Below are 14271 nucleotides of genomic sequence, written 5' to 3'. Positions count from 1 at the left end.
CATTTCGATATAACTACAGTTTCATTCGATAATATAAAACACAAATGTAAGGCAGTATTTTTTGAGATGAACTATAGTATCAATGACCGCGGTCCACAATGGTGCACGGTATAACGACCGGAAGAAGAGAGTGTTTGTTTTTTTCATTCCCCAATCAATAAAGTTATTGGCAAGAAAATTATTGAGTGGATCGGAAGCAAAGTGTCCAACAAATTATTCAATGGATGATTCACTATAGAAGAGTCTAAATTAAAGAGAAAATACAAAAGCGAAAGAGGAAATAAACGTTTTAAGAGAAATGACAGCGAAAAGGAGAAGGATAGGCAACACCATTTCAAACATTGATGTATATGTAATAATGCCCAAACAAAGAATCCAAGAAATTTCAATTACTCTTATTATTTGAGATGAGGTATTGTCACAAATATATTTATGTTCCTTTTCATGTAAAATAACATAAAAAAAACCCACAAAAGTGATTAGACAACATTCATGTACAAGTTATGACAATATTTACATGTAGTATATTATACTTAATAAAATTACGAAACACTAGATATATTGCTCTGAATCACAATTGTTATAGCATGGACCAGGGTTCACATGCACATTGCATTGTGAACCCTGATACAGAAATTATGTACTTTCAGTTAACACATTCTGTACATACTGTTAACAGTTTTTGTACATGTAAACAAATAGCTTGATAATTACTGACACATTATATGATAGTTGCAGATATAGAAACGATCAACTATAGATACAAAATATGTCAACTACAGATATGGAATCTAAAGGTTATTTTTAGACCAAAATTTACAATGCAAGGTAGACCCGTATACTATGCCTCTGAATCATCAATGAAAACGAACATATCAAAATTGTGGAATGTTATTAACAAAAAATAAAAATAAAAATCAAAAAGAGATCAGAGTTATTGGGGGTCTCATATATATTGGGCTATGAAAGCTAGATAGCTAGTGTGCATGCCCTTTCATGTTCTCGGTGGTTAACCCAACTTTAGTGATAGGTACAAAGTGTCTGAGGCCATCTTCGTCTATGTATAATGCTGCAACTCCTATTTTCTTCACTATACTTGCTTCAACTGATAATGTTTTAAGATCAACTCTCATGACTTCCCCAGTTCCCCACCACCTTTTACATCTAAACATATATGTACATAACCTACGACTGCTCCAATGTTGCCTTGGACTCCAATGCAAAAACGATATTTCTTCCGCTTCTAATTGGATATTACGGCCAAACATATTGACATCAATACCATTAATTTGAATTGTGACGAGGTCTTCATCACGATTAATTGCCGGGATTTATTGAGGTATGAATACCACCTAAAAGAATAATACAAGAAATTTTAATGTATAGTTCTCTAGATATTGCATAATGGCCATTGAAAAGATAATGTTGATCCTTCTTCCGATCCATACATCTAATCCAACTTGGAATTTCATTACATGTAAAAATACATGTAAAAAGAAACATCAACTTAATTGGAACTTATCAAGAGCTGTGTAAGGAAATCAAACAGGTGTAGCCAGAGTAAGAATTAATATATGTCATGGGTAGAATTGATGTACAACACTCTAGGTATATTTTTCTCCTTCAACTTTCCACAGTCATTAAAATCCAACTCATATAAACTCGTATTGTTTGATAAGTTTGGTACTTTTTCCAATGACGATGACACACAAATTTTAGCTTTAAGAGTTCGGAGTTTCTAAGGAAGTTCTGGGAGCATCATATCATTAGTTTTACACCGACATTTAAAGTGATAGAGCTATGATTGGGAGGGAGCAATGGAAGCATATATTTTTAACTTTTCAAGGCCACTTAAATCAATACTCTCAAGATTGAGAGGAAGTTGTGGGAGCATTTTTAACTTTTTACAACGACTAAAATTGATGTTCTTAAGATTGGGAGGGAGTTGTGGGAGCTTTTCAAGCTTTTTGCAATCACATAAATCAATATCAGTGAGAAAGGGAGGAAACTCTTCAATCATGTTTAGGTTCACGCAATTAATCAATGACCATCTGTTAACACTATGAGAAAGTTTTGGGAGTACTTGTAGTTTCTTGCAGTGTTGCAAATCAATTGATTCAAGCTTCAGTAACTGGCAAAGATTATTTGGAAGTTTCCTTAGCTTTGAACACCAACCAAAATCTAACTCTTTTAGACTCACCGATGGAAGAGTGCACATTCCCCAAATTTTTGCATTTCCAAAATAACAGCGTATGAAGCCTTTGAGCGCCACTGAAGTCTGGAGTTTTTGTGAGATATTTGGACCAACGGAGATTTAGATACTCCAGGCATGAAAAATATTGGGTGTGTTTGGTTTGCACATGAAAATTGGAATCCGAATAGGAATGGGTATCAAATGCTTGGTAATGGTTTAGTGAAAGTATTTTGCATGTTTGGTAGTGGGATGGAATGTGAATGATTATTAATAGTTGGAGAAGCTGCTGAGGAAGAAGATTATTGTAGACACAGAAAATTTGAAATTGATAAAAGGTCTGATTAAATCATCATTGGACTCAGTTCAAGATTGATTATTGAATCAATTTAATTAATTAGGCCATTCAATTAATGTAATTAGCCCAATTAAATTCGATGTTAGGTTATTGAATTAATTAATTAACTGATCCAACCCCAATTCATATTTGAATTTAATTATAATTATAATTTAAATATAATTTTATTATATTTGAATTTAATAATTATAATTTAATTTGAATTAGATGATAAGAATTTTGAACCTAGACTTTATTGTGGCAAGGTTCATTCCCTAAATAATTAATTAATTAATTAATTATTTAGGGCGTTTGTTGAGGGAGTGGTTACATATTCCACTATAAATAGAGCCCTCATTTCACATTTGAAACACACCTTGAAAATTAAAGACAACTTGAAGATTAAGAAATGAACCAATGACCTTTTTGATGACTACACAAACTAGAGCCTAGCTGAGTGACTTCACATCTTGTGTATCAAAGAGCAGTAGCTAGTATGTCATACTTATTACCAAGGAGAAATGGTAATGCGGGCAAGTAGTGCGGGGTGTCAAGGTGAAGATGGGACACGTGTATGACTTAGAAGAGAGAAGTCACTCATCTTGTGTATCAAAGAGCAGTAGCTAGTATGTCATACTTATTACCAAGGAGAAATGGTAATGCGGGCAAGTAGTGCGGGGTGTCAAGGTGAAGATGGGACACGTGTATGACTTAGAAGAGAGAAGTCACTCATCTTGTGTATCAAAGAGCAGTAGCTAGTATGTCATACTTATTACCAAGGAGAAATGGTAATGCGGGCAAGTAGTGCGGGGTGTCAAGGTGAAGATGGGACACGTGTATGACTTAGAAGAGAGAAGTCACTCATCTTGTGTATCAAAGAGCAGTAGCTAGTATGTCATACTTATTACCAAGGAGAAATGGTAATGCGGGCAAGTAGTGCGGGGTGTCAAGGTGAAGATGGGACACGTGTATGACTTAGAAGAGAGAAGTCACTCATCTTGTGTATCAAAGAGCAGTAGCTAGTATGTCATACTTATTACCAAGGAGAAATGGTAATGCGGGCAAGTAGTGCGGGGTGTCAAGGTGAAGATGGGACACGTGTATGACTTAGAAGAGAGAAGTCACTCATCTTGTGTATCAAAGAGCAGTAGCTAGTATGTCATACTTATTACCAAGGAGAAATGGTAATGCGGGCAAGTAGTGCGGGGTGTCAAGGTGAAGATGGGACACGTGTATGGCTTAGAAGAGAGAAGTCACTCATCTTGTGTATCAAAGAGCAGTAGCTAGTATGTCATACTTATTACCAAGGAGAAATGGCAATGCGGCAAGTAGTGCGGGGTGTCGAGGTGAAGATGGGACACGTGTATGGCTTAGAAGAGAGAACAACCAAGACCATACACCTGGTAGCAAAGGAAGGAGGCCCAGATACTATAAAAGGGGTCTCATGTCTCCCCCTTGGACATCAACAATGGATCCATTACATCTCTCATAGTTTAGTGGTGTCTTTTCCATATATATTTTCAATTCATTAACCTATAAACTCAATGGGGTAACTCAAGTGGCAAGTGAGCTAGTTCTCTTTGTGTTTTTATCCCACTTTTTGTATATTCTTACTCAATTTAAAATGAGTCCAAATCCCATAAAACCATCACCATATATTTTGTATATCACACGAGTATAATTTTAGTGTATTAAGAAACAATTAATTATTTGTATAAACTAACTACGCATTGTTTTAGACTGGATCATGTTCCATATAACAATATGGACCAGAAGTAAAATGAAATCATATCATTTTAATTACACTTTAGTTTTATTTGACAATATATGTGATTGTATATATATGTTTTTTAGTTTTATTATTCACACACTAATTTCATTATAGTAATACTTAAGTATCATTTAATTACTCATCAAGTTCATTGATGATATATGTTATTGTGTGGGTTTTGTTTTTTTTAATTTCATTTTCCATACACACTAGTTTCGTTATAGTAACACTGAATTATCATTTTAATTACATGTTATATTCATTTAAAAATATATGTTATTGCATGATCTCTATTTTTTAGTTTAATTTTCCATGTACACTAATTTTATTATGAATACACTAAAGTATCATTTAGTTTCTATTATAATTTCATTTGACAATATACATATTTGTAACGTGATACAATATTTGTTTACAGTAACAGAGAAAAACAAATAAATAAAAATTGGCACCATATTGAAACATGGTACACCCAGTGCTAGTGCTATGTGAACCATAATTTATCATATAAAAACTGCAATAATTTTATTTGGACCACTGATTGTCTGATTATTTACCCAACTCACCATCCTAATCAATATTATTCATATTTGTCCACTCTCCAATAATTTAACAATAGTATAGATTGCGACCTATCTAAAATTTATTGAACTCTCCGTGCAAAACAAAATTGTACCAATTATTGTGTTGACCATAAGTCCATAATCTATACATAAAATAAATGTCTAATAATTCAACTATTAATTTAAATTTCTAGCCGTAACAAAACGCGTTTACATATAAATATGAAATCATCACATATATGATTTTTTTTTTTTTTAAGTTTACTCTTCCCAGGCATTGTAATTGTAGTGTAATTAAATTTAATCTCTTAATTATTGCAACATTAAGTTAACCTTCTTTTTTTTTTGATAATCATTAAGTTAACCTTTAAATACTTAGTGAAGTGACAAATTTGATCATTGATTCATTGACATTATGATTGCATTAAATTGATCACTTTACTGAGACTCTGTTTGGGGAGCTTATTTAGGAGTTTATAGCTTATTTACTATTAATAACATTTGTTGTTATTATGTTTGTATTGTGGATTTTGCTTTTGTTGTTGTTAAACTTGTGCTTGTGTAGTTGTGTTGGACTTTTGTAATTTGTATTATGGGCTTGTGGTACGAAACTTGTATTACGAACTTTTACTTATTAAACTTGTTGGATATTGTATTATAAATATGAACTTATGGTTTTGTCATTCATTATAAAATATGAACTTAGGTATTTTTTGTAAATCTTTTACATGTATACTTTAAAAGGCTTTAAAATGTAGGTATTAAATAGGCTCAAAGCCTATTTAGGATCTATTTTGAAGTATTTTTAAAGACCTATATGTTAAATATGCTTTTAAAAGGACTTCAGACCAGGCCAGGCTAACTATAGGCTCAGGCTTGAGCCTAAAACAAAAAATTACATATAGGCCCAGGCTCAGGCTTAAGATTTCCATAGCAAGCCCAACTCAGGTTTAAGATTTCAACAGCAGGCCCAGGCCTAATTTTCTAAAGCCCAGCTCGGCCTAGCTTATTTCCATCCATACTAATACTACCTCCGTCCTATTTTGTTTGTCTGATTCGGTTAACGAGGCTTGACTGAAGTTATTTTTAATTCAATTTTTCATAATATTAAATTTAGTATTAGTATATAAAATTTATATATTTAGAAACTACATTAAAAGTACTATTAAACACAAAAAATCAAATTTAAAAATAATTAAAAATTATTAAAGAAAATTAGCAATGAAGAAAGAGTTGGTTTGACCAATGAATAGTAAACAAGACAGGTAAAATGGGACAGAGGGAGTAAGTTATAAACTCTGTTTGGTAATGTTCCTAAAATAAACTAGTAGCTTAAAATAAGAACTTATTTTGAAACGCTAACTTAAGTAGCGCTTAAAAAATAAGCTAGTAGCTCCATAACTTTTTTTTTTAATCTTTATTCTTATTATTATTATTATTATTATTATTATTATTATTATTTAAGATTGATTATCTAACATTATTTTTAAGATGAAGGAGATTCGCAACAATATTGCTATTTCATTATGAGATGTTATATCATTATTATGCTAATAGTTTCATTTCAAAATGCTAAATTTTAATATGTAAACAAACCTATTTAAATTTAAAACTCTTTAAATTTTATGAAGATGTCTTTTTTAGTCTTTTTACATTTATCAGCTTATCAAAAAGCTAATTTTACCAAACGCTTATAATCAGCTAGCTTAATAGCTGTTCAGTTCTCAGCTTCTAGCTTATAGTTTTTCAGCTTTCAGCTATATTTTCAACTAAGTTTGCAAAACATAGTCTAAAACTTAGGGACATTTGGTTCAGGTAATTTTACATTACCTAAGTAATGTGAGTCAAGTTATGACATTACCTTATAATATTATATTACTTCATGTGGCTGTAGTGTCTCAAGTTAATGTGATTATCTACCTTTTCTTATGTAATCTATAAGATTACCTTAAAATATTCTAATTTTGCCCCGCAAGTTAACTACTACTACTACTACTAATAATAATAATAATAATAATAATAATTGACATGAGTCAAATAAGTCATCAAATTTTACCTAAAAAGTTAATTTAAGTCCTAAACATTTCAAAGTTGCAATTAAACTCATAAACATGTCATTTTGATGGGTTGAAGCCCAACAACCAGTTAACGACCTTCTATTGCACTCACTAAAATTTCAATGACCTTCTAACCTACTCCGGCAACATACTGATTAACTCCTACAAACTTTCTACCAATTCTGTCAAAATTTTAAGAACAAACACGGAGAAACCACCAAAAAGTCACCTTTTTGCCGGAGCAAATGGTGACCAAAAGGTCGCTGGCCAAAGAAGGCGACCATTTCAATCGCTTTCTCCGTTAAGATGTCAATCATTTTGGTTGCCTTCTCCGCTGTGTGAAAGCGACCCAAATGATCGCCTTCTCGGCAATTCAAACCAAACATACAAGGTAATCTTGCACTCTCAAAATCTCACATTAGAAAGAGGTAATCATACAAATTTCATAGTCCGTAGTATTATTATGTCCAACCATACATATCCATATCTATCTTCATAGAAAAAGATAAAACATGACCAAATTGAAGACCAATTGGAACTTGAAAGTAACACTGAAAAAAGACAGCAAGCTAATTAGGGAAATTCATATGTAAAACTGATCAGTTGACTTCATCATCAGATCCATACAAGAAATATCCCATTTCAGTGTTGTATAAACTTAGCAATGTGTTCGATGAGATACAACGCCTTCTTTGAATGGATATGATTGAGATAAAAGCTGTGTGCCACTCCATACATGAACACCTGCGTCACTTCACCTTTCCACGCACTCCCATTCAGCGCCTTCACGTATTCAATCCCCTTCACATTCAGCCCGTCGTGTTCTGCAACGGATACAAAGATCCGTGACGCTTGTAGCCCCGACAGCGGCGCCGCGTTTTTCGCAAACGGGTTCACCATCGGATTGTCGATTCCCCCCGGAGCCGATGGGTACACGAATGTCCAGAGCTTATACCCGAAGCTCTCCTTGTCGCCGTCCTTAGATGCCCAGAAATAGGGGTGGGTCAGGATTCCGCCGAAGATTTTCAGGTTTCCGGGCAGGGGCTCGCCGGCGGTTCTCACGATCATGTTGTGGACTATGTTGGCTCCGGCGCTGTCGCCGCCGAGGAAGATTCGGCTGAAATCGCCGTACTGGATCAGCCATGGATCTGGGCTTCCGGGTCGGGTTGAACCCGGAGAGTGGGATGCGACCCAGTTGAGAGCGGCCCAGCTATCCTCGTAACCTGCAGGGAGAAGGTGCTCCGGAGCGAGACGATAGTCGACGGAGATAGCGACTAATTTGGCTTCGGAAGATAAGATATTGAGGAACTGGTGGTCGCCGGTGTCGATTGCGGATCCCATACAGAACCCGCCTCCGTGGTACCAAATCAGGACGGGGAGCTTTTGGGAAGTGGAGGTGAGCTTAGGGAGGTATATTCTGGCCGGGATGTTACCTGAAATGGTTATGTCTCTAGAAGAGACGCCGGTGGCGGGGTCGTGAGGGGACGGCGGAACTTTTCTCTGGTCGAGAGGACGGCTGATTGTGCCATTCTTGTAGACCCAGATTAGCGGCGGAACGGAGGCGACAACCTGGCTGTCATCGGCCGTTGATAGGCGGAAGGAAAGAGCCGCAAAGCTCAAGAGTAATGCAAAGCTCACAAGAGATGAGGACATTGTGAGCTGTGGAATCTATGTAGGTCTGTTAATGTGTGCGGTGATCCTTAAAATATAACAAGGCCTAAGGGCATTGGTTGATTTGGATCACGACATCACGTCATGTCTCCATGGCATTGCAATTTGGATTACATATAAAAAAAATTACTATCAAATAAGGTATTGAATTTTATACAAAATATTAATTACAGTAAAACATTAATTTTAAAAAGTTACTCCGTTGGAATTGCTTGTCACATTTATTTTTGTAAGCTTTTTAAAGGATTAAAATAAATGCTATATGTTTTTCAATTATGCACCTAGTTTTCTCACTTTTAGACATAAAAGCAATAAGGAAAACAAAATTCAAAAGGGAAAATTGGAAAAGTAGAATGATTTTGATGTCCAATTTTGAAAAGAAGATAACATTTTGGGAAAAACGGAAAAAGAGAGTGAGACAAGTAAAGTGAGACGAAGGGAGTTTTAATATATATATATATATATATATATATATATATATATAAAAGTAAAATACTCCTATTTTATTTTCCCGCCCAAAATTTTTTAGTCAAATAATTAAATATTTTATTGGTCAAATAATTAATAAAACTTATTTGGTAAGAAAATGTAAAATGAAAATTAACTAATCTATCTATCTATATTATTAATAAAAACAAATCCTCCTTTCTTACTTTCTCGCCGAGTTAATTCCAGCAATGGTCCTCTGACTATGTTGATTTTTCAAAATTAGTCCCCGACTTTTAATTTGAACAATGTAGGTCCCTTACTTTCAAATTCTTTCCAATGTTGGTCCTTTCGTCAAATTTTGGTTAAGTTGATGTCAAATGAAGGGGTAAAATTGTTCGTTCACATGTTTAGTGTATTATTACTCGTATTACTCTTGTCCTATACGTTGTATATATGAATATAATCTCAATCAAAGTCTCAATCAAAGCCATTAATCTCAGTTGAAATCTCTTCGACTGAGATTATATTCATATATACAGCGTATAGGATAGGAGAAATACGAGTAATAATACACTATATAAGTGAACGGACAATTTACCTCTTCATTTGACCTCAACTTAACCAAAATTTGACTAAAGGATCAACATTGGAAAGAATTTGAAAGTCAAAGGACTTAAATTGTCCAAATTAAAAGTCGGGGACTAATTTTGGAAAATCAACATAGTCGGGGGACCATTGCTGGAATTGACTCCTTTCTCGCCCAAACAATAGAAAAGGAAAATTGGAAAAGGAAATGAAAATTACTAATTGACTGAAAATAAAAAAGATCACTAATTGATTGGAAATGAAAAAGGAAACAAAAATTACTAATTGCCTGAAAATAAAGAGCCCATACCGCCTCCACTGAGACTCAATCTCATGGCCTCCCATATGGGAAAGTCATTACATGCCATTTGAGCACAAGCTGCTTGAATTGGCAAAATAGAAATTACTTATGAATACTAGAAAAGGAAAATTGGAAAAAGAAATGGGAATTACTAATAGACTGCAAATATAAAAGGATCCCTACGCCAAGCCTGTAAAATGATAGAACTGAACTTGGGCTTGCCTTCCCCATGTGCACTACTCATGAGATTCAAGAATCAGATTCTCTCTCTATGGTTTTTCTAAGAATGGTGGAACACTGTCATCGTTCTCGGTCGTCGTTAACATTTCCTTTGGTATGCATTCTCTCTGAGTTTTCTTTCTAATTTCTAAGTTTCGCACAAGTATGCGTATGCTTACCAACGCGTCTTTCGTGTTCAGGAATTTCAAAACTGAATAGAAACTGTGCCACAATGTTGGACAAAGCTCATGCAGGTATCCAACTTGGAAGATGGAGTTTCGAACGATATCTTCTTAAATTATATCCCATGTATTTTATTCAATTCTTATTTCAAATTTATTCATACACATAGATAATGCAACTGTGTGCATGTGGGGACTATTTTCATATATTAGTTCTTTGCATTTGTCGACACTCAAGTATGACAAGATTGACAAACTAACGGTGTATATATATATATATATATATATATATATATATATATATATATATATATATATATATATAATGATTATATTAATTGAAGCTAAGCTGTTCAATCGGTTTGTGATGAATATGTACGTGTAATTGTGGCATGAATTTCAGAAGTGGTTTTTTATAGTCATTCAGATGCTATGAAAGTTCTAAGAATGCATCAGAATCAATCTAAGATTGAAGTGGTAGAGGTTTAATTTTCAATTCCCAATTTAAGATGACTTTTTGTATGTGGGAGATGCAAAGAAAGAAAAAATCAAAAGAACAAGAGTAAAAGAGACAAAATGGCCACCTTTGTGAGGGGAAAAATACGAGGAAAGCTGTCTTGCTAGGATTTGGGGCAACCATTACACCGTCTTTGAAAAGGCGTAGAACTCTGCGTGAAGTTAGTTGTCCCAATGACGTTATTCTAGGAGATGAGAAAACAAGAGAGCATGTGAGCCACCCCGCTAGGATTCGGGTACTCATTGCTCTGTCTTCGAAAAAGCGTGGAGCTCCATGTGAAGTTGGGTTACTCGATTGCATTATCCTAGGGGGTTGAGAAGAAAGAGAGTCACACTTAGCAAAATGCGTGGAGAAACCCATGTCATACATTCACTTTACTATGCTTGTTGGGTTTTTTGGGTTCGTTTTTTAGGCGAGCTTGTGCACAACGTTCACACCAGTTGGCTTGATTTTGTAAGGCCCTTAATGATTGGATAAGTTGAATCATTAAAAAGGAAAGAAAAGACCAAAAAGAAGAAGAAGAAAAAAAAAGATACATTTGCTTGCTTGGTTAAAAGTTATGTGTGAGAGGTGTTTCCCTTGGTACTTTTACTTAACCTTGTGGGATTTTTGTCTCCTTGAACATCACTTGACTTGAGAGCATCACGCATGGTTTGCCACATTTGCTAAGTAATATGAAGGATGTCATTCATTTGGTTTGTGTGTTTCGCTTTGCATTGATTGACCATTTGATTGCTAAGTATCTTTGAAGCTATCTTTTCGCACTTATGCTTGCGATTTGATTGTTGACTTGCTTGGGGACAAGCAATGTTAAAGTGTGAAAACTATGATAAGTGCCAAAAGATACTATTTTCTAGGGTCAATTTGGGGCTATTCTAGGCTTACTTTGAGTCACTTTTGCTTGATTTATAAGGAAAAAACAATGAAATGAGCTAATGTGCTACAAAGTTCCATAACATGTGCATTTAAGTGCTTTGAAGGACCCTAGGACAAAAGAAGTGGCATATGAGCTTAACTCAGAGTGATCACGGAAAAGTGAAGAAAGAGGACACAGTAGAGCGTGCACCACAATTGTGGTGGGGGCTCGTGGCCAAAGATCAGACCTTGCTACGTTGTCCACTAGGATCGTGGCTAAGGCCCTGAATGCATAAGTAGCACCGGCCACGATTGTAGCAGAGCGCTTGGCCGGAGGCGTGAAATTCTTAGCGCGATTTCTCCCTTTAAATTGGATTTTTCCAGAGTTAGTTAGAGAGTCATAGATCAATTTTTTCATAATTTTGTTTCTCTCTCTAGGGATTTTGGCTCTTAAAGATACTCTTAGATCAAGAAGAAGAAAGAGAATCTAGCTTGGAGGTCTTGACAACACCTCAGGTCTAGAGGCAATTTCTATTGTATTCTTGGAGTAGAGCCCAACTTCATGAGTAGCCTAGGATTCATCACTCTAGACAAGAGATTGTTAGTGTGAGATAGCCTTGAATATATTTTCAATCCCCGTCTTAGATCCGAGAGGGCATAGCTTGGGAAGAAGTGTAAACTAAGTGTTTCTGAAAATGACTCATAGAGGCATGTTGACACTCGGGTGCTACATAGCCCTATGATAGGCCGTAGGGACCAAAATAGCTACGGCATTGCTAAACACTTCTCTTGAAATACAAGATCCACACTCTCACAACTTCTATCATAAACACTATGATGCACATTGCAATGAAGGAGCAATCCTATACCCGCTTTCTCTCTATTTGACTTCTATTTTGCTTACTTTCATTTACTTTTGCATTCTTGTTCTCTTAATACTTTGCTACACAATGTTTCCCTTGAAACCCGTAAGTGATAAGCTTGAAATTTCTTGTTAATTCACGTACAACTTGAGCTTCCAAATTTTCCATCCTTCGAGACCGACACTTGGAGATTTTTATTCCCGTTTTATCTTTTCGTAAAATCACATCAACAATACACCCTAATATTGTACAAACACCGACTCTGTTAGCGCGTTGTGGTGTGGCGGTTCCAGATGGGGTGGTGCGGCAGTTGTGGCGTGATGCAGTGTGGCATGATGGGTGGACGTGGGATGCGTGGACGATGGGGGAAAGTGGATCAGGAATCTTACATGTGGACGATATGATGCAATGGTGGGGGTTGCTACTATAAATAGGAGTGCCTTGCCTCTCCCTAGGGCATCATTGTTTGAGCACTACATGTACCCAGTCTGGTCTAGTGGTCCATGAGCCTAACCTTTAACCTATACATTAGGGTTCGATTCCTAGCAATAGCATTATTATTTTTATTCCCTTATTTGAGGCTATAGCTTGTGTTATTTATTGAGTACTTGGCCAATACCTCACGTTTTGTATGCACTCTTTGTATGCACTCTTTTGGACCTAACGCCCCAAGCAAAATTACTACTATTTCCTAGCCTCGTTCTGTACATCTATACCCGGTTTATGGTGTACCTAGTCCCGATAAAACCATTACTATCAAATAATGTATATTTAGTATACAAATAATATACTTTTAATATATTAAAATGTATCTTATATTTAGAGAAAATACATTATTTGTATAATGTACATTCAATATAAGGCTAAAAATGTCCATCTAATATAAAAGGGCCGGAGAAAAACGACCATTTTTAACATAACTGAAGGGACACTGTAGATACATAACTTAGGGAGAAAAAAGTACTATAAGCATATATAAAACTCAGGATAAAAAAGTGTAATTTTTCCAAAATAATAATATTAAGAATAACAATAAAAAGCACATACTCCAATAAATTATTGCTTATATGTACGAATAAGAGTACATCACATATCACAATCTTGATAGAGATATCTTAGCTTGTTGAGTCAATACACAGATCGGGCTAGTAGTATGAGATCTGTAAATGTCAAACATTATTGTTTAATAAGGTGTTGGAACGTAACCTCAGAATGTTATCATTAGCATGATCCTAAGAAAAAAAAAAATAATCACTTTCTAATATTCATTACATAACGTATATTATATTTTTTACTTGATTATTATGTGAATTTTTTATTAATTTAATAAGATAAGCAAAAATATAAATTATAAAACGTTGCAATAACAAATTAGTTCCATAATATTAACCTTCTTTTCTTGTGCTAAACCTCTATCAATATTGAAGTTACAATGTGTTTTGAATGATCTCGGTGACCTTCACGTACTTCTTTAATGTTATTCACGCTTATTACACTTCCTTCAATTTTATACGTACTCAATCAATTTAAATTAAATATGTTTTTGGTCATCTTATTAATCAAGTTTGTGCGTTATTGTAAATTTGTACATAATTCAATTACAAAACCAAAACTATCAAACATTATTTTTTTTTTATACATGAATTACCATTAGATATCGATCACAAAATATAAAAATATCGTGAGAGCAATTTAATACTCCCTAGACTTGACATTTCCTAATTTTACAA

The 14271-nt window shown here is 34.7% G+C and overlaps 1 protein-coding gene across 1 annotated transcript; it reads right to left on the bottom strand.

The window, feature by feature from the left end:
* Positions 1-7332: 7332 nt before the first annotated feature.
* LOC116017352 (2-hydroxyisoflavanone dehydratase-like) lies at positions 7333-8607 on the bottom strand. Its single transcript, XM_031257913.1, has one exon. It carries the CDS (start codon positions 8570-8572, stop codon positions 7562-7564), a length of 1011 nt encoding a protein of 336 aa, XP_031113773.1. The 5' UTR covers positions 8573-8607; the 3' UTR covers positions 7333-7561.
* Between the last annotated feature and the right edge of the window lie 5664 nt (positions 8608-14271).

The sequence above is a fragment of the Ipomoea triloba genome, chromosome 4 (genome assembly GCF_003576645.1).
Source record: "Ipomoea triloba cultivar NCNSP0323 chromosome 4, ASM357664v1".
Lineage (NCBI taxonomy): Eukaryota > Viridiplantae > Streptophyta > Magnoliopsida > Solanales > Convolvulaceae > Ipomoea > Ipomoea triloba.
Note: the sequence above shows the minus strand (reverse complement) of the source record. Positions and strands in the feature narration are given on the sequence as shown.

Bases quoted from the DNA above. Each gene is read 5' to 3' on its own strand.
- LOC116017352 (XM_031257913.1), bottom strand. From the start codon at position 8,572: ATGTCCTCATCTCTTGTGAGCTTTGCATTACTCTTGAGCTTTGCGGCT.